This window comes from Moschus berezovskii, chromosome 15, assembly GCF_049115385.1.
Source record: "Moschus berezovskii isolate FMDL1 chromosome 15, NW_MosBer_1.0, whole genome shotgun sequence".
NCBI lineage: Eukaryota > Metazoa > Chordata > Mammalia > Artiodactyla > Moschidae > Moschus > Moschus berezovskii.
In genome coordinates, this window is record NC_142474.1 from 6,472,551 (window position 1) to 6,500,472 (window position 27,922).

Genomic DNA, 27,922 nt, shown 5'->3' on the forward strand with positions numbered 1-27,922 from the left:
AGTCGCGTCCCACTCTTTGCGACCCCATGAATCACAGCATGCCAGGCCTCCCTGTCCATCACCAACTCCCAGAGTTCACTCAAACTCATGTCCATAGAGTCGGTGATGCCATCCAGCCATCTCATTCTCTGTCGTCCCCTTCTCCTCCTGCCCCCAATTTCTCCAAGCATCAGAGTCTTTTCCAGTGAGTCAATTTGTTGCATGAGGTGGCCAAAGTATTGGAGTTTCAGCTTCAGCATCAGTCCTTCCAATGAATACCCAGGATTGATCTCCCTTAGAATGGACTGATTGGATCTCCTTGCAGTCCAAGGGACTCTCAAGTCTTCTCCAGCACCACAGTTCAAAAGCATCAATTCTTCAGCGATCAGCCTTCTTCACAGTCCAACTCTCACATCCATTTAAAAAGCCCAAATTTACTCAAGCTAAGAAGTTTATTAGAACACATGAGTATTTCCTGGACATAACTCAGGATAAATTCTTTAAGCAAATCTGAATTAGGTTAAAGGAGAGGAAGCTATAGAAGCATCATTTGAAGATTAGGAGTTTCTGGGAAAGATGAAAATTGACTATTATATAAAATTATCCTCAAAAGCTCAATCTTCAGTTGAATACCAATAAAGTTGGCTAGTGTCTGGAAAAAGGCATTAAAAAAAATTACTAAAATCATTTTTTCCAGAATCATTACAGAGTCCTCATCCCTTCTCCTCTTGCTGTCGGTATGCAACTGCATTTACTAAGCTGGACGTTCCTAAGATGTGACACAAATCACTAACCCAAGGACAATTTAGATTTCATTTTCTTGGGCTCCAAAATCACTGCAGATGGTGATTACAGCCACAAAATTAAAAGACGCTTGCTCCTTGGAAGAAAAGCTATGACCAACCTGGACAGTGTATTAAAAAGCAGAGACATCACTTTGCCAGCAAAGGTCCACATAGTCAAAGCTGTGGTTTTTCCAGGAGTCATGTACGGATATGAGAGTTGCCCCCAAAAAAGGCTGAGCACCGAAGAATTGATGCTTTCTAACTGTGGTCCTGGAGAAGACTCTTCAGAATCTGTTGAACAGCGAGATCAAACCAGTTAACCTTAAAGGAAATCAACCCTGAATACTGATTGGAAGGACTGATGCTGAAGCTGAAGCTCCAATACTTTGGCCACCTGATGTGAAGAGCTGTCTAATTGGAAAAGACCCTGATGCTGGGAAAGATTGAAGGTGGAAGAAGGGGATGACAGAGGATGAGATGGTTGGATGGCATCACTGAGTCAATGGACGTGAGTTTGAGCAAGCTCTGGCAGATAGGAAAGACAGGAAGTCTGGTGGATTGCAGTCCATGGGGTCACAAGGAGTCAGACGCGACTTAGTGACTGAACAGCAACAAAACCTAGACAATGGGCATGTTACGCAGGTTTGCAAAAATTCCAGGGAAGGCAACCACTCTAGTCCTCTGAAAAAGGAAATGTACTTTTGCCTAAAGTGTGTACCAGTCTGTTAGGGTACAAAATGCAGTGTAATGCTAAAATTACCTTTCTAAATCAGTAACCTGAAATAAGCCAGTGACCTAAGCATGCCCTCCACATGGGTGAGCAAAACAGACTTTAACGGGATGGCCAAAACAAGCTGAAAGTATCTGCCACAGAGGGACTTTCAGGTCGTACAGTATACGCTGAAGGAGCCATTACTCAGAGGAAGTCGCTTTAGTTCAGGGTGTTTAAACCTTGGCACTACTGACACTACAGCCCCCAACTTGCGGGTCGGAGTGGGGGGCTGTTTAGCAGCATCTCTGGCCTCTACTCACTAGAAGCCAGGAGCACAGCCACCCCCCACCCAAAAATGTGACAACCAAACATGTCTGCAGACACTGCCAAGTGCTGGGGACAGAACTGAAAACCACTAGTTGGCAGCAGGTTGAAAACCAGTGCTCTAGATAAAACTCAGGCAGTATCTGCTCTGAAGAGATAAAAGACTCTTCAGAAACCTTTTCCAAAAGAAAAGAAAGTGAAAGTGAAGCCACTCAGTCATGTCCTACTCTTTGCGACCCCATGGACTGTAGCCTACGAGGTTCCTCCATCCATGGGATTTTCCAGGCAAGAGTACTGGAGTGGGTTGCCATTTCCTTCTCCAGGGGATCTTCCCAACCCAGGGATCGAACCCGGGTCTCCCTTATTGCAAGCAGACGCTTTGACCATCTGAGCCACCAGAGAAGCTCTTCCAAAAGAAAGGGCCGTTCTTCTGTTCTTCCCTGGAAGCACCTGAAATGTGGTACCAGAGAGAGATGTTTTATACCAATGAATTAATAAAGACAACCATGTGTTAGTCAATTCCAGCAGTGGAATCTTTTAATTACAGTCATGATTTACGTTAGATATTTCAGAATGGATTCTGCAGGGGAATTCCTTGGTGATCCAGTGGTTAAGACTCTGTGCTTTCACTGCAGGGGGTGTGGGTTTAATCCCTGGTTGGGGAATGAAGATCCCACATGCCCTTAGGTGAAACCAGAAAAGAAAAATGAATTCTGCATTTGGAAGCAGGAAAGGCGAGCTTCCTAGGTTGGCTCCCTGTGTGAGCCTTAGGATGGCCTCTCACTCATGCCCAGTTGGCTTCCCTGGGAGTCCTCCTCTGCAATCTTGCCCTCAATGCCAGCAAAAGGAGATTTCTGTCTCCTCTTGGAAACTAAGCCACTGGGCAAATTAATTAGTGAGATGAAATAATCTTCTCATGACCTCATAACTTTATATTTTCTTTCATGAGGAGGGGGGTGAAAGGGGAATTTTACTTAAAAAAATTAAAACCCACAATTAACATTCTCCCATTAATAATTATATTAGTAAATATAAAGGCTACATTTTACCACCAATTGATAAAGTACAAGCATACATCTGCCACAAGAACAAACCCAGAACTTGATGTGCTGTGCTGTGCTTAGTCGTTCAGTCATGTCTGACTCTTTGTGACCCACCAGGCTCCTCTGTCCATGGGGATTCTCCAGGCAGGAATACTGGAGTGGGGTTGCCATGCCCTCCTCCAGGAGGATCTTCCCAACTTAGGGATCGAACCCAGGTCTCCCTCATTGCAGGCAGATTCTTTACCAGTTGAGCTACCAGGGAAGCCCCATACATGATCAAGTCTGATATGCACAATGTCTTGATATGCATTAATTACTACATTAAAAGAAGCTTTAGTTTTTAAAACTTTATTGATTTACCACTTGATTAAAGCATGAGATATTTATTTTAACAGTATTATACATAATATTTTTTACATAGAAAACTTTACATAGCATTTCATATTATATAATTCTGCTTATTCTTTCAAAAATGTGTACATCCATTGGGCAAGGAATGCTTTTCATTAAATTACCAATATTAAATGCACTTAATCATTGTGTATAGATTAAACAAAAGTAGCTATTAACTAATTTTTAGGCATTTTTAAGGAGGTAAAACATACATTTGCACATAAAGAAATATTTGATGCAAATATGCAAGATAAAATTTTTTAAAAATCAGAATACTGAGAAAAACTACACTTTTGATGAGTGTCTTTTTGAGAGCATGGACTTCCACATAGAGTCATTCTTTTAAATACTCAGCTTTGGTTTCTTTGTTTCTCAAATTACAAAGCTGTGGATCGCAAACTCCAGGATTTCGCATGAGTTTGAGCTATGCCTACTTTTAACACAAATATTAGAACAGAATTCAGAGAAGGCAGTTGAGGACCCAGTTTCTATTTAAACCAATATCCATTCGCATCATAACAACAAACGTCTGAATGCGATGGTCACACTCGCATTTATCAGCAGGTTCCTATAATAACCACTCAGTGTATAGCCATAATCACAAAAGAATGACGAGAAATTTTAGTTTTTTTAGTTCTTTTTTTGCATTTTGTACAAAAGTCACCTCTCAGAGGAAATGCTGTTTCCAGATATTATTAAACAATTCCCATTATGTATGTTCTTTGGTTGTAAGTGAGGAGTGACAGGAAAAAGGTGCATTTGACTAAAGATGCATTATTAGAAATAAAATTTCCCATCCACCGTTTGTTGTTAAGATGCCAAAGCTGGTGATCTCCCTAAAGGACAATGAAGAAAAACAAAATTGCTCAAAGCAGCAGTATTGTAACAAACAGAAGCTTCTCTAGAGACCCAGCACAAATCATCAACACTTAAAGCAACTGATAAAGAAATAAGGCCTTGGAAACGCGTTGCTCTCCTTCGTAACCTTGTGATTGAATGGCCGCTGGCCCAGGGCTGCGGGGTCACCCCTTTCATGGGTGTTTGCGGAGTGGCATGCACCACGATCACCGTGAGCTGGGATAAATTTATTCACAAAAGAGAATTTAGGCTGAATGGCTTATTACTGGAGGTAAGGGATTTTCATCTGTATGTCACGGTCCACTGGCAAGAAAAAAAAAATCACCCTAAATGGTTTGACATCCAGTTTTTAAGAGGTCCATGCTGGTACAATTCAAATGCCTCACTCAGAAAATTGAATCTCTTAAAAAATGCAGCTGAAAAGAAATTCAAACCTGAATGTTTCGGCAAGGAACAAAATGCACTTACACATTTCCTATGCTGTGAGTGGAGGGAGAAATGAAAGGGGAGGCAGGGCTACATGGGCAGAGTCCTGCTGTCCCATTCAGCGAAGAGAATGTCCCATGAGACCCTCAGCGTGGAAGCAAAGACCTCCACGCAGGGACGCAGATGGGCAGAGAATGCACGAGGGGACCCGCGTGTGCCCCACTCTACCCTTAGTGCAGGCATCGATGGGGACGGCCGACCTGCTGAGGCTGCGACGAACCCCAGAGCCAGCGCGCGGCTTCCGTGCTGCAGGGTGAGGGTGTGACGGAGCCCAGGACTAGGACGTCATTTGTGCTGACGCTCGCCACTCACAGTAAAACACTCTCCCCCTGCCCCTTCCTGCTAAGTGTCAGAGCCCCTCTTCTCTCATGGACGTAAATAACGTAAAAACCTAAACATCTCTTTTTTCTTTGGTAGAGAAATTAAAACATTTTTTGGGGAAAAAAAAAAAAAAGAGTACTGCTGGCCAAAACCAAACATTTCTCAAGGCTGGTAGAACACACACACACAAAATGTGAAAAATCGGTCTCTTAGTAAACAAAAGCACCAGAAATCTTTCTCTATAAAGAAAAACTATCTGATTTTTCTTTTAGATTAGGTTCCCAACTGACTAACTTCTAAGGCACCAGAGTTGACCTCAACACAACCCAGTTTGTAGGACCACAGGGCGCAGGTAGCTGTCTGCATGTTTTAATACCTCTGTAATGGTTCTAACGCTGAGGGCTGCTCTTGGTGAGCAGAAGGTGAGGGCAGAGATGAAGCAAGCCTGTGTTCTTTCTTACCGACTTAAGTCAGCTCCCAAACCGACGGCTTGCAGGCCTTGGGCCGTATGCATAGACTGCCCACTCCACAAGCTGCACCACAATTCAGTTCTATGGCAGCTAAGAGTATTGCACTATCATTAACACCGTTAAGGACCCCAGAATCTAACCCTTCCAGAAAACTCAGTTCCTCGGCTCTAATTAACGGGAGCACTGAACATCTGCCAGCTCTTGCCAAGGTCACGGTCAGCTGCGTTGGCCTCACAATGGCACGGGTCTGCTTGGGTTCAACCCGCGACACGTGGCTGTGGAGGCTCACAGGAGCCCCCTCCTCATGCAGAGTGTCCAGCACCCTCCCCCCTATCTCTCTTTCGAGGGCCGGCCAATGCTGGGGACTGTGCCAAGCAGAGATACTAACTGTTGGTATACTCACTATTCCGAGGTAAAAATAAAAGGTTTACTCAAATATAAATTAACTCTCTTAAATTACTACTTCATATATTAGATGGACAATGTATTCTGGAAATTTTAATACCCCCTCCACAAATACTTCAAGGAAGACTAACCATCTTCATTCAATTGTTTCCTTTTTCCTATAGACTTTTCCTCCCCTGTTACTAAAACAGGGAGAGCCAGAAGCACTACTTTGGTTTTTAAACCTTGCAAGCTCTCAATTCTAACTTAATTACTAAGCTCTGCTTTCAGTCAAATCCTCAGTAATATTTTTTGGAGAAAAAAAAAAAAAAAAGCTTTAAAAATCACCCAGACATTAACAAAACAGGGGGGGAAAAGAACAAAGAACTTTTTTTCCCCTGTACCTTTCCCCAAACTAACATAACTACAGTTGACTCACAACTGACAAAAACACTCAAACTTCTCTAGCACATTCAAACAACAAAAAAACCCAGCGTATTTTAAGTGGCACTTAGCCGTTACAAGAAATTTTATTAATGTACTCTCTAATCACGAACCTATACAGCTATATTCAGTATTTTCAAGGAGAGTGACTTCCTCTGACAGGAGTGAACAGCCAGTTGTGGGACTCTGCGTGACAGTGACGGCGAATGCCATGACAGGTGACACGCCGTTCGACGGGTAATGAGGAAAGACTGACAGAGACGAGACAGACTTCCCACCTACTGTGTCGACTGGCACGCAGCAGTTTAAAGAAACACCACAACGCCCGAGTCCCGGGACTCTGATGGAACCATCTTTGCCCAGGCCTCTCTAGCTCCAGGATGTCAGCTTTCTGCGGTCTGACCCTTCCCGAGACGTGCCAGGCAGCGGCAGCATGGGGACAGTTCCGCAGAGATACAGCGGTGCCCGCAGGGGCCAGGGCTACCAGATTGGTGACAGGCTCCCTGGGACTTGTGATGGCTCTTCTGGAATCCATATCTTATACACAACGCCTATCCTCAAGAAGAACTTCCGCAGAACGGCTCGGAGCTCAGGAATCAGGTCAAACTGCATAATTTCACACAGGTAGGGGTAGTACATGGAAGCATGTGCTTTAAACTTGAGGTGGGAGAGAAGGAGAGAGAGAAAATTAGACGTGTAACTATTTTTCTGACCCTGGTTTTCCAAAAGTATTCATCTCACCCTGCAACTTCTTGCAAATAATATTGGCACTTTTCTCCTCACTGTTGGAAAACAGGTGCAAAAAATTGCAAATTAAAACTTCTTTTAGTTATTTTTAATGCCAAACACAAACCGGGAACAGGCTTGCTACCAAAGTCAGTTTTCATTTCAGTAAATCAAGATTCCAGTTCTAATCCAGGCTTTCACAACCTCAACCCTCTCTTCCAACAAAGCCACAGTGAAAGTCAGGTAGTTGTTTAACAGTAACCTGCCTTTCTCCACTGGAGTTCTTTGAGAGAAAAAGCCCAATAACCTCAGACACCCGTTGTTCATAATGAATCAACTTCTCGCCAATGCTCCTAGAATGGGGCTAGTTATGTCACCATCCTTGGGAGAATGGGCAAAGTCCTTACTTCAAAGCCTCAGTATAAAGCCAACCCAAACCCAATTCTGGTGAAGACATTACTTGTTTATACCTTTTCGTCATTTATTTTGAGGGTTTTTGTTAGAAGTAACAACAGGAGGCTTGTCCAGGCTTCCCGATGGCTTTCAGAATTCACCGTGATGAAATAGGCCAGGGCCTCGGAGCATACACTAGAAGAACCAGCGGAGGGGGTGTGTGTCAGACAGAAGAGGAACGTCACATATGTCACTGGAGTGGAGAACTCTTTCATCTTTATTTTAGACTTTTTATTTTGTATTGGAGTGTAAGTGATTAGCAATGCTGTGGTATTAACAGTTTCAGGGGGACAGCAAAGGGACTCAGCCGTACATATGCATGTATCCATTCTCCCCCAAGTCCCCTCCCACCCAGGCTGCCGCACATCACTGAGCAGAGGTCCCTGCTGGTGATCCACTTCAAACACAGCAGTGTCCGTGTCAATCCCCAACCCCCTAAAGATCCCCCTCTCCCACCCTCCCCATCGGCAACCACAAAGAGAACTCTCTAACCTTGCAGTGAGTGTCTAATAAGCACCTGTTCTGGCTGTGCCATCTTGAGCAAATCCCTGAGCTTTGGTTTGCTCAGCTACAAAATGGGAATAAACAACTGTACCAAACTCAAGGGGCTGCTGTGAGGATAAAACTGAACAAGGACATTCAATGTAAGGCCAGTGCAGGCCAGGCCGGTGGCTGGGGCTCAGTCAGGCAGGGTTTGCAACTCACCCAGCATGAGAGCCTGTTACCCACAGTTACCCACGAACCCCCACTCTCTTCTCACAACACACATCAGCTAGTTTCTAAAACATGCTGTGTTAGAAACTTAACACTTAAGTATGTTCTCTAGAGAATCTTTATGAGACTATGTAGGTAGTTCTCTTTTGGACTTGATGTTAAGTTGAAAGGAGCTGCTGGTGTCCCCTTTAATTAATGAATTCATTTTTCAGTTTATGACTTGTCATATATTCTCTTTGTAAGATGACTGAAAAGGTAAAAAAAATCATTGAAGAGAAAAAAATTCCCACAATCCCATCACTCTAAGGAACGTGTGTGCGTGCTATGCCACTTCAGTCGCGTCCAATTCTCTGCGACCCCGCTGATTGTAGCCTGCCAGGCTCCTCTGTCCTTGGGGATTCTCCAGGCAAGAACACTGGAGTGGGTTGCCATGCCCTCCTCCAGAGGATCTTCCCCAGCCAGGGATGGAATCTGCGTCTCCTGCACTGCAGGTGGATTCTTTAGTGCTGAGTCACTGGGGAAGCCCACTCTAAGGGACACATGACATTATTCTGGCATATTTCCTTCCAGCTTTTTTGGGTGACTTTTAAAAAGCAATGTTGAAATATCACTAGTATATATGGTTTTACAACCTGCTTTTTTGAGGTGAAACTTGTGTTATGAGCATGTTTCCACATCAAGGAAAATTTTTATTTTTTTAAATTATTTTTACTTTTTGGCTACACTGTGTGGCATACAGGATCTTAGTTCCCTGACCAGGAAGCAAATCTGTGCCTTTTGCATTGGAAGCTTGGGGTCTTATTTGTGCTGGATGGCCAGGGAAGTCCCAGAAAATCACTATTATTTTTTTCCAGAAATTATTTTTTAAACACTTCATTTACAAAATTTCATTTATTTATTTTTTGGCTGTGCCATGAGGTTTGCAAGATCTCGGTTCCCTGACCAAGGTTTGAACCCAGGCCATGGCAGTGAAAGCCTACAATCCTTTCCACTAGGCCACCAGGGAATTCCCCCAAACTTCATTTTTAAAGGCTGCCTAATATTCTATCATGCTGCTGCTGCTGCTAAGTCACTTCAGTCGTGTCCGACTCTGTGTGACCCCATAGACGGAAGCCCACCAGGCTCCCCCGTCCCTGGGATTCCCCAGGCAAGAACACTGGAGTGGGTTGCCATTTCCTTCTCCAATGTGTGAAAGTGAAAAGTGAAAGTGAAGTCGCTCAGTCGTGTCCGACCCTTAGCGACCCCACGGACCGCAGCCTACCAGGCTCCTCCATCCATGGGATTTTCTAGGCAAGAGTACTGGAGTGGCTTGCCATTGCCTTCTCCGAATATTCTATCATAGAATATACCATAATGTATATCTTATGATATACTCTGATACACAGCTGAGCTGCTTTACATTTTTTCTCTTTATATCTGCAATGAACGTTCTGTGTGAGAATCATGGTTCCCTAACAGTGGAATTACTGAGTCAAAGAAAGGTGGAATTCTTTAAGGCTCTTAAGATACATACATACATATATATATATGTAAATTGCCCTGTGACTTTTAGAAAGACCCAGTGGTGCAGGAAGAGCATGTGTCTTATCACATGGCTGTCAGCACTCCACGTTACTGTTTTCAAGTTAAAAGAGTGAAAAGAGGCATAGACACAGCACCGTGCTCACAGTCGCCCAGGTAACTGGGTGGCAAAGATCTGCTTCTCTGCAGAGGGCTCTCTCCATGGCATCCATGGCCTGCCCACTGCTGCATTTGTGCACAAAGTAAGTGCATCCTGGTGCCCACGTGATTCTAGTATGTTTCTCTTGGGAAGCAGGAATGGTGGGATGTTGGAGCTGACAGTGCTCTAGAGGGGACCTAGCCAGGACTAGGGCCTGATGACTCTGAGCTCAGGGCACTTTCCCCTGCTGAGGTTTCTGTGCTTTAAGAAATGATACACGGAAGAAGTGAGGCCCTGTCCTCTTTAGGGTATTAAGAAAACTGGAATAGAAGAGTCACCCAACAGAAAGAAAAACAAAAAGGAAAACAGTTTCTAGGGCAGTCAACATACAGGTATTTTTCTCCTACTCTTTTCAAATCACAGCACTGTTGTAAAGCATTTGGTGTATTACAGATAAGAAATCTAATCAGAAATAATTTCTTCTTACCTTAAAAGTCGCTGCTGAATTTCTTCCCAGGAATCCCTGCGGTTCTCATCGACATACATTCGAAACAGGATCCTCAAACAACAGGCCAGGCTGCTAGTTTCTTGCTTTAGAAGATTGGGTTTAGACTTGCCCTTAAAACCTAGGGATCAGATAGTCATGTAAATTGTGCACGCTCCTAGGGTAATGCTGAGAATCACGTGGGAACCAAATGTAGTTACTTTAGGAAATATTGGACCATCTCACATTTAAAAAAGTAAAATTATTATTTATTTGGCTGCACAGGATGTTAGTTGCAGCATGTGGAATCTAGTTCCCTGACCAGGGATGGAACCCAGGCCACCTGCACTGGGAGCACAGAGTCTCAGCCACTGGACCACCAGGGAAGTCTCGATCTCACAGTTTTGACACGGCTCAACTGTGATACTGAACCAAGGCAGCCCTGACGCTGCACCCTCCGTGGAGGACATACTGTGCTCCCCTACACACCTGAACTGTTCTCCATTCAGACTCTGCTCACTGGTGGGTGAAGCCATTCATTCCATCTTCTCAAGTGTTATGGCTCTTTGAAATTCTAGCATGTTTCTGAGTTCCTAGGTTTTTTTATTTCCCCCACAAAGCATATATAAGAACACATTTTCTTAAATAAAGCAATACCAATCAGCCCTGGGATGTGTAAACCACTCTAATAAGCAAAATCTTATTATTGGCAAAGACATAAAATACCTAGATAGTTTAAACCTAAAGAGAAAAATGACATTTTAAAATTATGGGCTAAAACAGGCATCTGGGGAGAAAATTAATGGTAATAATACAAAAATTATATATAGAGTAGCACTTTCATACAAAGTTCACAAAATGAGACTCCTACTGTCTTCACCCCTACACAAACACACGTGTGTGTCTACACACATATGCTACTCACGTCTAGGACTTTGCATTTACATATGGAGGTGGGAGGGAAAAACCCCTACAAGCCCCAGAAAATGTACCAATGTGTCTGTTTCTCCTAGACTTCCACAGTTTTTACACCATCATATTTAACTTCATAATTTTAATCTAATGTAAAATTTCTTGGCTGGCTAGGTTAAACTCTAAACCAATTTGTTTTCCATCAAACACAGAGAATCTCCCGCGTGCCGGCACTACTCCTGGTGCTGGGATGAGCTTTCCCTTCTTTCTCCCTCAAGTGGGAAAACACCTGTTAAGTTATCCCAGTTGTGTGCACCAGACCAGGCACTGTCCAAAGGCTGTAACGGTTCAGGACGGTGACCGGGGCAACCACCCGTCCCATCTGTGTAGTCTGCCTTACCCGCTCGCCACAGGACAGTCCGCTGCTCGTAATTGGAGTTGAAGGCCTTTGAGAATGAATGGGACTCCTGCAAGCAGTCCAGGAGCTTGAAGAGGTGCTGGGAAGACATGTACTTGTACATGCCCTGGTCCTCCGTCTCGATGTGGATATCTGTGTCCAGCGTGTCTTGCTAGACAGGGTAGGAGAACAGCTGAGTAAAGAAGACAGACTGGCTTTGGACACGCTGGTATCAGAGCTCTCCAGGAGTCCTCCTCCCTATGAGGTGCACTTCCTTCCTCAGCAGCCTCAACGGTTTTCCACTGAGACTCTGCTCACTGGCTGCTGGAAGGATACGCTGAGCTCCTGCATGATGGCAGGCTCCACGGGCCAAAGTTTCAGTTGTGTCAGCACTGCCTTCACTGCATGAACAGTTTTGTGTGTGTTTCTCCAATTATTTCATTAGAGATTTCATTACATGATTGCACTGTCCACTTTTTATTTTATAAAGAAAGTGGAACATGAGTAAATCGAACTATAGTACCTGTGACAGAAGCTGTGAGGCTCAAAACATAGTGAAAGAAATTCTCAGCCACAGCCCACGAGGCACCTCATCTCAAGCCTCATCACATGATCAGTGAACTTCAGTAGGTTTGGCAATTGTGTTTTTAAATGTGAAGGGAAAAACCATAAAAACAGGTATGAAATGCTAGAAATTTTTATCGAACATGTTGCCTGAAATGTGGGACATAATTAGGGATTTTGTATTTGTTGAACCCTTGACGAAAATGGACCACATCCCTCCCTATAAGCCAGAGTTTACAAAAGGGCAGAGTTCACAATACTCCTGAAATAGATCTATAAATTCAGTGTAATCTCTATCAAAATTCCAGCTGACATCTTTGCAGGAAGTGACAAGCTGATCCTAAAATTCATAGGTAAATGTTGTAAGTGACACAGAACAGCCAAAACAGTCTTGGAAAAAAAATAAAAGAAGCACAAAGCTCGAAGACTCATACTTTCCTATTAAAAAAAAAAAACAACTACAGTAATCAAGACAGCGTGATACTAGCATAAAGACAGACATACAGATAAATGGAACATAATTGAGAATTCAGGAGTAAATCCTCAAATTTATGATCAAGAGATTTCTAGCATGGATGTCAGAATAATTCAACAGGGAAAAAATAGTCTCTATATTGAATGCTACTGGGATATCTGAGTATTTATGTGCAAAAGAATGAAGGTAGACTCCCTATCTCCCATCATATACAAAAATAAACAAAAAAAATGGATCAAAGATCTAAATATAAGAGCTAAAGCTATAAAATTCTTAAAAGAAAATGTAGGCCTAAATCTCTGTGACCCTGAATTAGGGTTATGCTTTTAGAAATAATTTTAAAAGTACAAGTAAATGGAGAAAAAACAGTAAGTTGACTTTTATCAAAATTAAAAACTTTTGTTCTTCAAAGGACACCATCAAGAAATTGAAAAGATAACGCACAAAATGGTACAGATAATATATCTATGTGCTAATATATCTAGTATCTAGAAAATACAAAAACTCTTTCAATGATTATAAGATAAATAATACAACAAAAAGGGTCTGAATAGGTATTTCTCCAAAGATGTGAATAAGTCCACAATCAGCTACTACTTCACACCTACGAGGGTGGCTGTAATAATTTAAATAAAACCAGCAACACAATAATAACCACTGGTGAGGAGGTGGAGACACTGGAACCTTCACACACTGTTGGTGGGAATGGAAAACAGTCTAGCGGTTTTGGAAAACAGTCTGGCAATTCCTCAAAAAGGCAAACACGAAGCTACCATGACCCAGCAATTCTACTCCTAGGTTTAAACTCAAGAGATTTTAAAACGTATGTGCACATTAAAATTTGTACAAAAATGTTCACAGCAGGATTATTCATGACAGCCAGACAGTGGACACAACCCAAATGTCCATCAACTGATGAACAGATAAACAAAACGTGGTATGGCATACAATGGAATATTATTCAGCCATAGATAAGAATAATGGAGGAAGGATACACGCCACAACACGGTGAACCTGGAAAGCACTATGTTAAGTGAAAGAAGCCAGACACAAAAGCTCACAAGTTATATGACTAATATGTAATATCTGGGTTAGACAAACCCAGAGACAGAAAATAGATTAGTGGTTGCCAAGGGCTGGGGCAAGAAGGGAATGGGGAGTGACGCTGATGGTCAGGGTCATTTTGCAGTGATTAAAATGTTCTAGAACTAGTGGGGAAGTTTGCATAGCTTTGTGAATATACTAAAACCACTGAACTGTATACTTAAATAATATAAACAAAACCAAAAAAAGGACAGCTTTTGTGCTGCATCTATCCCACAAGTATAATTACAGTATTTAATAAACAAGAGATTTCCATTTTTCAGTGGGGTGGCCTGCTGCACAGCTTCTGAGATCTTAGTTCCCTGACCAGGGATTCAACCTGCACCCTCAATGTGAAAGTGCCAAGTGCTAACCACTGGACTGCCAGGAACATCCCCTGAAATCTTGAATTCCGACTCCTCTTGAAAAACTGGAAGACTGTCAGAGCTTCACCCACCTGGCAGCAACTGGCCCTGGAGCAGGGAGATGGCGGGGCTTGAGCTCAGCAGTCTCCCACTGTTCCCCCCGGCCTGCTGTCCCTACTCACAGCATCTCCCAGGCCTTGAAGCACTTAGGTCTGCAACCTGTGATGGAAGGTTACTGTCCCACTTTTGGACCCTGGGTTCTGTTTCCAAGCATACTGTATATATAAAAGGTTGCATATACAAAACAAAAAGGTATACTTTCTGAAGGAAAAATTGGGACTTTTAGCCACATAACTTTTCCTTCTCAGCTAGTTATGGGTTAACTGTGTATCAATGATCAGGAGCAGTCCCTATGATTAATAACACATTTTTTTGAAGCACCAAGGCAAGGGGTGGAATCTCAGCAGTGGAATGCTGGTAAACTGGCTCTCTGGGAAAGGCTGATTTTTAGTGCCTGCTGATTTCTGTGGGGTAAACACTCCCATTATGGCCAATATTAAGTGACCGGTACCCTTGTCGCTGAACACAGGGCTGGGGGCAGTGATCATGAGGAGCTCTTGTGGCCAACCCAAGGTGGCTCCAGCACATCACCGCACCCGGGCAACCTCCCCACCGACACAGATGCTCTTCTCCAGGCCCGCCCTCACCTGGGCGGCAACCATGCGCTCTGCATCCTCCTTCTTGCTCGTCGCAGGGTAGAACACGATGTTGTCAATGGTCTGTATCAATTCCAACTGGACCACACACTTGATGAGGAGGCTGGCAAACAGTTTCTGATCTATATTAGATGATAAAGATTAACCCTAATAATGATTCAGCCACTACTGAGTTCACTGAGCTCTTACTGTGTGCCAGCACCGATCTTGATGCTGCGGCATAACAATGAACAAGCTGGACAAGAATCCTGCCCTCCCATGGCAGAGACGGACAGTAAACAAGCTATGCAAGTATAGGATAGTGTGTCACACGATGGGGACATAAGATGGGGCCTGGGAGGTGGAAGGGGTGCCGTCAAGGTGGGGCTGCGAGCTGGTCAGAAAAGGTTCTCTCTGAAAATGTGCTTTCCGAGCAAACACCTCAAAAGGTGAAGGGGGTCAGTGACGCGGGTCCCATGTTCTGCAGCACGTTTCTCTGCTGCCCAAAGGGTCACTTCTACAGACCGGCTCTGGACTGTGCTTTGTCCACAAGAGGCTACAGGGTCCTGTGGTAGCTGGCCATGCCAAAGGGCTGAATCGCAGCCGTGAGGGTCGGGGGAAGGGGTGCAGCTCATATAAACTCTTAGCTCCTCGATCGCTAGATGGAACAGCCACTGCCCACATTTTCTGCTTCCATATCCCTCAGAATCTTCTCCTGCCTATTTCAGTGCCTAAAATAATTCATTGTGGAGAATTTTCCCTGCTTAGATTATTGATGTGGTTTCTGCCTATGGACCAGACTCTGACTAATGTCTCATCTTCTTAATCCCTGGGTTCTGGGACAGCCCGTGGCTGATTTGACTCCAGTCCAAGTAGAGCTTCCTTTCCAACTTATTTGTTAAAGAACCAGAATGTTGAAAGTATTAGATAAACGTTAACAGGGAGTTGGGTCATCTTCAAGCTTTTGAAAATGGCTATGAAATTATACATATAAAAATTCTCCACACAGAATTAGTTTTAAGTGAAAAAACATACAGTGGAATTGCAACAGATGTACACTTAACTTACTCTTGTTCAATGACACAACCACCTTGGACCCAAAATAAAAAGAAAGTAAGTAAACAACGCAAGTGTGTAAAGGGTTGTGCCTGCTCCTCTACGCACTGAGCTCATCCCTGAAAAGGAGGCTGAGACAGAAAACTGGGAGAAACAAAGTTCTGTTCCCTGGAGAAATGGCAGGGTCTTAAGTCCCAGGCATCTCTCAGAATATAAGTATCTTGCTGCACCCAGTGGTTCCACTGAAAGAAATGTCCACTTGTTCCTTTATCTGGGGCTGATGAGGACTCAGCTCATCCTTTGCCTGGACCCTGGAGACACCCTGGATGTGCCACAGACATGGAGGAGTGGCCTGCAGTCTCCAAGGTGGCGCCTCTTGAATGAATTCCGAGGGTGGTTATTTTCCAGCCTTCAAAAGATAATGGTGACCACACAGGGTTCTGTCTAATGCGCAGCCTCAGGAGTCCATGCCAATGTGGACACCTACAGGCTGGTGCGTTGAGAAGAGGGTGAAATCACTATGGGGAGAAAAGTCAACCACAGCTTTACAAACCAGAAATGGTCCAACTGCTCAGTCAAAAGGTCTGCATCTTGATTCTACCACATATTAGCAAGTCACGTCATCTGAGACCTAATTCATTCAAACGTAAAATGGTACCCCCTCAAACAGCAAGGATAAGAATCATGTGAGACTATACACAGATGGGATACACAGGGCTTGGCTCAGAGCAACTGGAAAACCTAGTTTTTTAAATGACAGACAGGAAAACACACCATAAGCAACATTAACGGATAAATCAGTAAAAGTAATTTGAAACTTATATCCAGCAAAGGATCTCTAACACACAGAGCCTCCTCAAATCAATAAAAAGACCAACAATCAGTACAAAATGAGCAAACATTATGAACAGATAGTTCACAGAAAACAGAAAAGGTTCTTAAACACAGGAAAAACTGCTCAGTTTCACTCATAATTAAAAAAACTGCATATTAAGACTACCCAAAAGATACCAAGTATCACCTAGGTGTTTTCAAAGATCATGTTAACAGGTGTAACCTTAATAGGCAGCAACCTGGAATTATCTATCAAAATAGCAAAGGCACTTCTCTTTTAACCTGGCAGTTCTGTTTCTGGGGATTTACTGTACAGATAAACTCACAAATAACACATGTATTATGTGATTCAATGCAGCGTTGTTTATAACAGAAAAAGACGAGGAGTAACGTAAATATGCACTGGTAGAAACCCAATTAAGCAAATAATAGCACAGCTACAGTGGGGGGGCAATAGACAGTAGTATGAAAGAGTGTGAGAGCACTTCAAGTACTGATTGAATGATCTCTAAGTTACATCAGAGATAAAGAACAATGAACGGTATTCTATAATGTCTATAAAAATGGTGGAAGAAAATTCATATATAAATATGCATTATATGCTTGTGTACATGGATATGCGTTAGATTACACGTGAGTCTCTAGAAAGGACTACTAGCAACTGGTGACACTGGCTGCCACAGGGGAGGGGAGCTGCAGACTGACTCCAGGGGTGGAAGGCAGGCTCACCACCTCTTTACCTCTCTGCACCTGCCGCATGTCTGAATCATGTACATGTGTCACCTACTTAAAATAACAAACAAATAAACCAAAAACAGTAAGAAAAGGGGTCTTACTTGCATACGGTCTGGCTTTCCAGCCATCATCGGTCGGGTTAGAGAGTTGGCTCTGACCCCTCTCGGAGGCATTTTTATCAATACTGCTTAAAGACTGGCGGTCCAGATCCACATCCTGGAAGTTAACCAGAGAGAAACACAACGCTCACTCCTCCATTCACAATTCAGGACCTGCACAGAGATGTGCCTGGTTTTAACACTGCTGGCCCAACTTGAATGTGTGTCTTGCTGAGCTTGAAGTACAATGCAGCACTTTCCAGAGGCAGCATGGGAGAGATTATCAATTTCAACAATTTCTTTCTCCCATTAAAATTTCACATTTTCTGATTCCAACTTAGGTGGCATTTCTCTACATACTACGATTTCATGATGAGTGTGACAATTTTTAATGAGATCAAGTTCAAAAATAAAAGTATGGTAGGAGCTTTTTTTAAAGTTGATAGCAGAAAGTTAAACAGAAAATGTTTGCATTCTGTGCTTTATTTTTAAATGGCTATATCCCAAAAGCCTTTCAAAATCTAATGCCTTTGTAGTTATTTGGAAATAGAAACTAGTAAGACTAAAGGTTTACCCTGTAAACCACAGTATTTTAAAGAGATACTTGAATTAAAACTTCTTTATGGGGCTTTACACAAAAAATAAAAACTATTTCATTGGTGAAGAGAAATGCGTTCTTTTTAAGATTTCTTTTTTTGGATGTGGACCATTTTTAAGTCTCTTATTAAATTTGTTATAATACTGATTTCTGCTCTGGTTCTTTTTCTGGCCATGAGTCATGTGAGATCTTAGTTTTCTAGCCAGGGACTGAACCTACACCCCCTGCATTGGGAGACAAAGTCTTAAACCACTGGACCACCAGGCAAGTCCCAGGAAAGCACTCTTTATGCAAGAGGGCAATAAATAAGAATAATTACACCAAAGCAATTACACAACAGTGAAAGGCCAGAACTGACGTGACAGTCCAACAAGAGAAAACCCATTAAATAAATTATAATAATGTGCAGCCACGGAGGAGGCTGTTCTCAAAGACTATTTAAGAATATGGAAAAATGCCCACAATGGTATTAAGTAATACATTATGTATAAAGGGAGCCCAAACTGCAATTGTGGGTGGCATGTGCTCAATCACAGAAACAAAAGCTGGAAGTGTTTTGCAGCTTTTACTGAGTGAAGTGACTTATTTTCTTAATACTTCTTTGTACTTTCAAAAGAATACGTTAGTGAATATATACAGTGTCTAGCTCTTATAGGGCTTCCCTGGTAGCTCGGATGGTAAAGAATCTGCCTGCAATGCAGAAGACCTGAGTTCGATCCCTGGGTTGGGAAGATTTCCTGGAGAAGGAAACGGCAACCCACTCCAGTATTCTTGCCTGAAAAATTCCACGGACAGAGAAGCCTGGCGGGCTACAGTTCATGAGATCACAAAGAGTTGGACCCAACTGAGGGACTAACACTTTCACTTTCAGCTCTTATAACCTTTACTCACTTCCCATCAGAAAAGCCTACATTCCTTAGGCTGCTTAACTTTTTACTATGATATGTGATCGAGAAAAGACAACTGGAAAAAAAAAAAAAAATCCTACCAAATGTTTTTCTGCTGGATCATCCTCCATTCCTACAGGTCTCCAAGTCAGCAGACTTCAGGGAATGCAAGAGAAGGAAAATAATCAATGTGAAGGGCAGCCTAGAGCTTTAAAACAACTACTAAACATAGAAATAAACAGCAGTGACCACATTAACACTTACGCGTGGGGGATGGTTGTTTTGAAGATATCCTGCATACAATTGCACGTTTCGTCCCAGACGCCAGGACTGAATTTCTCTCCGTTGGATATTACTAAGTTTTCTAAGCAATTTGTACCTGATCGAGCCAACTGCTCGTTATCTGCAAAATAAAACATCTACCATTAAACTTCAAATGCTGTTCTGAGTCCAGCCTGATCACTGATGCTGCATATTGTGATGTGGGGAGACAATGCAACTGGTAGGCTAGTAGGCCTCTCATTAATGAAGCACTGCTCGGGACGATATTAAAGTTTTTAGCGTTTAAGTAGGCTACAAACAGGTAAAATTATTTTTTATACTTTACTGTTAGGAATGGAAGAAGGTTAACATTTTGGTACTTAATTAACTGGCTCCTTGTATGAGAAATGCTTTATAAACTGACTTGGAGGAAAAACTGTTTCTATGTTCTAACTTAATTAAAAAATACTCATTTTCACCAATTATAAATGCACTTCAGTCTTCAAGCTTCTATACGTTGAAAAAACTAATCTCTCACTAAAGACTATGTCAAGAAAAATAATGCCTAGCTACACAAAGAGTACCTTGTTTTACACACCACTGCAACTGTGCAAATACATCAGAAAGAAGAACTTCATTCAAAGCTTCGTAGAACTGGGTAAATACGTCACAAATAGCATAAAGTGCATGATTGCAAGTTGTTGTCATCCACTCAGATTTCTGGAAAAAAAATTAAAAGATAATGTTTAAAAGCCACTCTCCTTGTGGTGAGATGGGAATTCTCACATATCACTGGCAAAATATTCTGAAACAAAATTTGGCGACAGGGGTGAACTGTCTTAAACATGTCCACATCTACTTATGCAGTAACACCACTTCCAGGAATGAACCCTGAAGAAAGAAAGATCTGTGCCTGAAGGTTTCTGAATAAAGACGTTTACCACACGGGTATTTATCTACTGTAAACACAGACATAAACTAATGCTCGGTAATGTGGCAATTAAGTTGGGAACATCCATATGACAGAATTTAAACAGTCATTCAAAGTGAAACTTCTGGGAACTCCCTGGAGGCCCAGTGGTTACAACTCTGCGCTTTCATTGCTGGGGCCCAGGTTCAATGCCTGGTCAGGGAACCGAGACCCTGCACGCTGTGTGGCTTAGCCAAAACAAAAAAACGAAGCCCCCCAAAAAATGATACATTCAAAGATTTTAGTCATGTTAAATACACCTTACACAAAAACGTAAATATTAAAAATGATGTTGGATAGACGGGTTTTTCCAAAGATATACAAACGGCCAACAGATACACGACAAGGGGCTCAAAATCACTCATCATCAGAGAAATGCAAATCAAAATCACAATGAGATAACACCTCGGGCCTATCAGAATGGCCCTCATCAAAAAGATAAGAGATAACAGATGCCTGAGAGGATGTGAAGAAAAGGGAACCCTTGGGCACTGTTGATGGAGATATACATTGGTACAGCCGCTATGGAAAAGAGTATGGAGGCTCCTCAAAAAATGAAAAATAGAACTACCATATGATTCAACAAATTCTACTTTGGGGTATACACCTAAGGGAAATGAAAACATGATGCTGAAGAAACATATGCAACCTCACATTCTCAGGTTCAACTGTTCAGAAGGTGATATGAACCAAACAGTAAGAGGACGAGGTGCCTGCTGAACTGGCAGGTTCAGTGCTCAAGGGTCGAGTGGGCACACAGTGGGGATTTATTTCCCCTCACTCGTCCCCAGGTGGGCAGTTCCTCAGCACTACTCGATGACTGGGAGAAGAGGGCCAGGAAGGGTGTTTTCCTATTCAAAATACACCTGAAATGGCTTGCTGTGTGAGACTTCTGGGGGCCGTGGACACTGACGACGCAACCCTGGGCACAGACGAGGGCCAGAGCGGGTCTTCTCCCACCTCCCCGGGGCAGCGCTTTCGTCATCACCCACCTCCGACTGCTGCTCGGGTAGTTTCATGTTGTCAAAAATCCTGAACACAATTCTGAACAGGTCCTGCCACCAGTGCTTTTCAAAGGTGTGGCCATAGCTCTTCATGATCTCGAACATGACCGTGAGCCCTCTGGGGGAAACAAAGCCAGGCACAGAGGAGGCGGTGGGTGGGGGAAGAGGGCAGGGCCGGGGGAGGCAGGGACCGGGACCTAGGCGGGGAGGTGGGGAAGGGGCCCTGGGGAGGGGAGCCGCGACGCGGTTACCTGGTCCGGACATCTAGCTTGCATCTGTTAATGATGCAGGAGAGCTCAAAGAGGATGGGGAACCAGCCGCGGACCCAGACTCTGTCAGCGGGAGCCACGTTCATGTCGTCGCTTGTGTATTCCTGCAGCACCTACAACGGGACCATCGCTCAGAGGCAGACCCAGCAGGTGAAAGGAAGGAGCCGAAACAGAATCACAAGAAGATGAGAGCCCCTCGTTTCCCTCCTGAAAACCTCAGTTCAGCAAGGGTCTGTTGGGGAATCCTGCAGAGATAGAGACCAGTCTGTCCCAAAAGCACATGCGCAGTTTCTCCCTATGGACCTTTGTGGGTTTTAGAGTAAGGTGAATGAGGCAGATCACAAGAATCCTGGCGGCAGAAGGTTTTACATTAAGAAAAGCGATAAAGGTCAAATGGTGATAGCAAAACATCCAAGATGATTCAGTTCCCAACTCAATCAGACCGTTCTCAGACTGTTACCAAACGTGACTACAAAAGGAGAAGGGGGCAGCAGAGGATGCGATGGTTGGATAGCATCACTGATTCAATGGACATGAATCTGAGCAAATCCTGGTCGACAGTGGTGGACAGATGAGCCTGGCGTGCCTGCAGTCGCACAGTCAGATGGGACTTGGCGACTGAACAACTGTAATCGTACTACTTCAAACAGGAATGGCAGCATCTACTACTGACTAAGCACTGGCTATGGGCCGGGGGCTGTAGAGGTGTTTCACACGAATTAACAATTCTCACAGTTCCCTGAAGTGGGCAGAGATAATGGCTCCGCTGTGTAGATGAGTCAACCGAGGCACTAAGGGACTAAATAAGAGGCCCAAAGCCATGTGTAGGAGCTGGCCGTTTTTACACAGTCCAGATGTGAAGCCCTGCTTCCTGCCCTTTCTCTGGGGTCCTCAGCCCTCTGATCCTTAACCACTCTTGAAGAAGCGTGCTCTGTTGCAGTGGAGTTTCTGTATCAACTCTGGTTATTCAGCATTAGGCCATTTCTCCCTGTGCTTCGCTTACTGCCCTCGCATAACAGGAAAATAATTTCCCCTCCTATGGGCCTGATGTGGGGGGTAAAGGAACCCACACACAGAACATGCCTAGAACGCTGCCTGACATGTACTGAGTGCTCAATCAACAGGGGTCTCATCGTCATCTCCTCTCATTGAGCTGATGCCGGGACCATATGGATCATCTCGGGGGCGTGCACTTCTGTGAAGAATGCTTAAGAAGAGATCCGCAGAGGCCATCAGTTTAGTTGTGCTTGTTTTCACGCAACTGCAGTGTTTTGAGGCTGTCAGCTGAACAACTTGAGGAAAGTGAGATCTAACAGAAAAACCCTCAGCATTTTTGGGAGAAAACAAAAGGTGATCTCTAAGTGTGATTTCTTGGCTACATCACAGTGGAATAACGTCATTTCCTGAAAGAGAGGTTTGGTTTCTCTCAAACACAATGTCCAGCTTCTTCAGCTTTGCCAAAATTCACAGCTAAACTATTCAGTTCAGTTCAGTTCAGTCGCTCAGTCGTGTCCCACTCTTTGCGACCCCATAAATCACAGCACGCCAGGCTTCCCTGTCCATCACCAACTCCCGGAGTTCACTCAAATTCATGTCCATCGAGTCGGTGATGCCATCCAGCCATCTCATTCTCTGTCGTCCCCTTCTCCTCCCACCCCCAGTCCCTCCCAGAATCAGACTCTTTTCCAGTGAGTCAACTCGTCGCATGAGATGGCCAAAGTATTGGAGTTTCAGCTTTAGCATCAGTCCTTCCAATGAACACCCAGGATTGATCTCCTTTAGAATGGACTGGTTGGATTTCCTTGCAGTCCAAGGGACTCTCAAGAGTCTTCTCCAGCACCACAGTTCAAAAGCATCAATTCTTGGGCGCTCAGCCTTCTTCACAGTCCAACTCTCACATCCATACATGACCACGGGAAAAACCATAGCCTTGACTAGACGGACCTTTGTTGGCAAAGTAATGTCTCTGCTTTTTAATATGCTATCTAGGCTGGTCATAACTTTCCTTCCAAGGAGCAAGCGTCTTTTAATTTCATGGCTGCAATCAGCATCCGAAGTGATTTTGGAGCCCAAAAAAATAAAGTCTAACATTTAAAATAAAGATGTCCTTTTCATCATAGGGGACTGGAATGCAAAAGTAGGAAGTCAAGAAACACCTGGAGTAACAGGCAAATTTGGCCTTGGAGCACGGAATGAAGCAAGGCAAAGGCTAATAAGAGTTTTGTCAAGAGAACGCACTGGTCATAGCAAACACCCTCTTCCAACAACACAAGAGAAGACTCTACACATGGACATCACCAGATGGTCAACACCGAAATCAGATTGATTATATTCTTTGCAGCCAAAGATGGAGAAGCTCTAAACAGTTAGCAAAAACAAGACCAGGAGCTGACTGTGGCTCAGATCATGAACTGCTTATTGCCAAATTCAGACTTAAATTGAAGAAAGTAGGGAAAACCATTAGACCATTCAGATATGACCTAAATCAAATCCCTTATGATTATACAGTGGAAGTAAGAAATAGATTTAAGGGTCTAGATCTGATAGATAAGAGTGCCTGATGAACTCTGGATGGAGGTTCGTGACATTGTACAGGAGACAGGGACCAAGACCATCCCCATGGAAAAGAAATGCAAAAAAGCAAAATGGCTGTCTGAGGAGGCCTTACAAATAGCTGTGAAAAGAAGAGAAGCTAAACTATTATCTTCTGCAAAAACAATATGTAGGATACTATATAAAAGTTCAGCCTAAATAAAATACTTTCATACATACAAAATAACCAGAAAGGTAAAACACCTGCAATGGCACTATGTGGAAATAAACATCTAGTTTAGGGCAAGCACACATTTTAAGAGAGCAGCTGGAAAAGCTCTTTCCGAAGAGAGCAAGGGTCTTTTGCCCACACGTCTTCCCCCGCCACGGCTCAAACAGCGAGAAGAGGAACACTGTACCCGTGGCCTCTCGGAGACGTATTTCCCACAGAAGCGGATGAGCCGGATGGCTTCCATGCTCGTGTCAGGGAAAGCAGCGTTGCAGGCGAATTCCGATAAGCACTTCACAGCATCCTGAAAGGAATCGATGGCTGCAGGGAAATGGTGCTGGAAAATGGTTGCTGGGGAAACAAAGGCACATTTTTAATAAGACCAGGATTTAGAAACAAGGATTAAACACACACACATACAGGAGATGATTACTTCAGTGGAAATCTAAGGAAAGCATGTCAGTGGTCTCTGGAAGACAGGGTTCTGATGAAATTATTCAGGAACGAATGCACTAAGTACAACTAGGGCTAAACTGCACTGCTTCCTGAGCTCAAGCAATGAGGTAAAGGCCTAAATATTCATTCATTCAGTGAACATTTACTGAGTGCCAACCACATGCAAAGTGTGTAAAGCAGCTATACTGCAATAAAAATTAATTAATAAAAAATAAAATTTTGGGTAAGATGGGAAATAAAAACCCCACAAAGTGTGGCTGGGGGCCCCTGTGACAGAGATAAGCAATCGAATTTCCCTCCTTTGCTCCAATGGGTAAGATGGACAATAATCACCTCAATGAGTAGATAACGTAAAATAATCCCAGGTGGGGTGGGTGCTGGATGAGGGGACAGAAGACAGCAGAGGCTGGTGGTGGGGGAAGGACTCTGGGAAGAGCTCCTTTCTGAGATGCGGCCCTAAGGAAGCGAGAGAGGACCAGCAAGAGGAGACCAAGCTTCACCAGAAGACAAGCTGTCTCTTTTAGGATGGAGTCAGCAGAACTGTGAGAGAGATGTAAACATGGATGCATGTGGAGTTGGCCCAGAGGCTCTGCCTGATGGAAGCTGAACACTGAGGGGCGCGCTGGCCCCACTTCTCTGACCCTGAGCACATCCCTTCATTCCCTGGCTGCTTCCGCCCTAAGATAACACCTAGTGCTGCCTTGCTGGGACCTCATGAGCACAAAATGAGACAGGGAAGGTCAGTGAGCCAAGGCCGACAGGCAGTTTAAAATCGAAGCTTTTCCAAATCTTACAGATACCACCCAAGAATATGAGTGACAAGAATTTTAAAAAAGTTAAAAGACCTCAAAAAAATCAAAGACGACCCAATGTCTTACAATGGCCACAAACAGCAAGGTCAGCAAACAGGCAGGCCCAGGGACTGAGGTCAGTCTGGGCCGGACTGCAGGCGGCAGTCTTCCTGCACTGCCTCCCGGCGGTGTGACCTCAGACAAGCTCTCCTGCCTCACTCTCCTGTGTCTGCTTCCTGTTCAGTGAAACGGGGAAATACTGGGATCCATAAGAGTGGGTTCAAGCAACTCCAGATCGAAACTATCCCGGAAAAAATATTTCAGAAAGTTCCAAAACGCAAAGCTTGAATGTGCTGCATGCTGGCAACTAGGTACACAGCCTTCTTATGCTGCATCGTGTGTTATGAGCAACCTACACATGATTTAAGTGTACGGGAGGATGTGCAATGGCGTTACGCTATTTCACCCCAGGGACTGGAGCATCTGTGGAGCTGGTGCCTGAGGAGGGTCTTGGAGCCAGTTTCTGACAGATGTGAAGGGATGATGGTGTAGTCAGCTCTTGTGACACACGGTACTCAGGCTCTACAAAGTCGCTGTGAGCGATGCACTGGTAAACAGTGAACCATCGCTCCTCGCGGAAATGGAGTTAGGCTCCTGTGAGCTGTGCTCACAATACTGTCATCAACCTATCAACACACAAACTTGCTTTGTGTGCATTTCTGTCTAAAGACAACTTACTGAGAATATTTTGTTGGCTCACTGACACTGAACTTGCAGCCAACAGCAAGGCAGCTCATGCCTGAGTGAAGCTAAGACATGTATTTTCTCCATAAAGGACCGCACAGATGTCCTGCCCTTAGGAACACTGGCCAGCACATCAGCACTGTGCTATGGACTAATTTAAAAGGTGAAGTCACAAACTAAGACAAAGATGCCAAAAACATGACAGTGAGTTTTTGTTTGTTTTTTACCACAGAAAGGATACTTGTTTTTTATTTGGCTGTGCCACTCAGCACGCAGGATCTTAGTTTCCTGACCAGGGTCCAAAACCATGGGCCCTATGCTGGAAGTGCAGACTCTTAACCACTGGACCGCCAGGGAAGTCCCGACTTGTTTATTTACAGTAGAAAAGCTGAAATGAGAAGGTCCTGTTCAGTCTCAGCTGGGAACAGGCACCCTGGGTGACAAGCATATTGCTGTTGTGTGTGTGTTTATGTCAGAAAACGACCACCAAAGGGCCAGGAATTTTGGTTTTGGGGTTACATATAAATTTTACCGCGTACACAAACTCACAAACATAGAAACTGTGAATAATGAGGGTCGACTGTGTTTCCTTTCATGGTTAAGCACATGTCAAGAACCCAGCATACCACGTGACACATGAGTACATCACAGTGTAGCTGAAACAAGGAAGTCCCTTCTGGGAGTAAACTGGATGGGAAATAAGTGGTCACTCTCCTAGACTTGCATGTGGGGCGTCAGTCAGGAGGGAACGGAGACACTCACTGACAATGTGGCCAGTGGTCTGGAAGGCCAGCTCCACGATGTTCCCGTCGTGATCCGATGCCGCCTGGTGGAACACGGCGAAGATGTTCTTCCAGCCTGAGCGGATGTTGGCCGCCTGGGAGTTCACCATCTGGGCGATGCAGCGGATCACCATGTCCCGGATGGTTGGAGACCTGAGAAAGGAACGGGCAGCCATGTCATCTGTACTTTGGACAGTGGGAAGATAAATGAATATGGCTCAACCATAAAAGCAGTACTTAAAAAAATTTTTTTAAAGCACGTAGTAATCCAGATTTATTAAAAAGAAAAAAATTAGAGACAAAAAGAAAAAATAATGGGACAGTCAATGGGGCAGTTAGTTGCCTAGACAGCAGTCATCCTCCCATCTCCTTAATAACAGAAGTCTGATTTCACCTGGGCAGCGACATGCTTGGTCTCAGGGAACCAGCATAAACAGTGTAAGCAATGTGACAATCTTGTCTCCTATGCCAGATCCTCAATTTCCCAATCTCCCTTGCAGCCAGGGGAGCCATGTGATCTGACCAATTAGGTGTAAGAGAAAAATCTATGCGCACTGGAGGAGAGGGGTTTCTGGGAAGGTCCTGCTTTTGTCTTAAAAGGAATACACTCGTGAGGCGCTGCCCTTTCTCCTCCTGTTCCCATTCTGATGGTGGGCTCTATCCCTTTAAATTATTCCCACTGTGAACACGGCATGATGTCTGGAGCTGAAGTCTCCAACCAGCAATCATGACACTATAAGCTCAAGGAAGAAAAGTACCCTGTTTTAGGCCAAATAAAGGAACAGAAAGAACCTGGTTCCTTGGTCACAATTTGGGCTATGGGACCAATGATGGGACTGTCTGCCTCTGACTTGTTAAGCAAACAGTCCATAACCTTGTGGTCAATTTTTCTGGGCCCAAACATGTAGAGAAACATTCTCATAATTCTTCCATCCAGAGATAACCATTC

The 27,922-nt window shown here is 43.9% G+C and overlaps 1 protein-coding gene across 1 annotated transcript in view; it reads right to left on the reverse strand.

Moving 5' to 3' along the window:
- Nucleotides 1–5,020: 5,020 nt before the first annotated feature.
- The window catches only part of ARFGEF2 (ARF guanine nucleotide exchange factor 2), an 84,611-nt gene continuing 61,709 nt past the window's right edge, over nt 5,021–27,922 (reverse strand). Inside the window, exons 27-39 of the mRNA XM_055438681.2 lie at nt 26,954–27,126; nt 24,391–24,551; nt 21,422–21,552; nt 21,159–21,288; nt 19,781–19,916; nt 19,200–19,338; nt 19,037–19,091; nt 17,454–17,568; nt 14,740–14,870; nt 11,549–11,717; nt 10,240–10,378; nt 7,396–7,513; nt 5,021–6,856 (exon numbers count right to left, since the gene is read on the reverse strand). Coding sequence (XP_055294656.1) covers nt 6,680–6,856; nt 7,396–7,513; nt 10,240–10,378; nt 11,549–11,717; nt 14,740–14,870; nt 17,454–17,568; nt 19,037–19,091; nt 19,200–19,338; nt 19,781–19,916; nt 21,159–21,288; nt 21,422–21,552; nt 24,391–24,551; nt 26,954–27,126 — 1,774 coding nt within the window. The 3' untranslated portion in view covers nt 5,021–6,679. The remainder of the gene's footprint in view (nt 6,857–7,395; nt 7,514–10,239; nt 10,379–11,548; nt 11,718–14,739; nt 14,871–17,453; nt 17,569–19,036; nt 19,092–19,199; nt 19,339–19,780; nt 19,917–21,158; nt 21,289–21,421; nt 21,553–24,390; nt 24,552–26,953; nt 27,127–27,922) is intronic.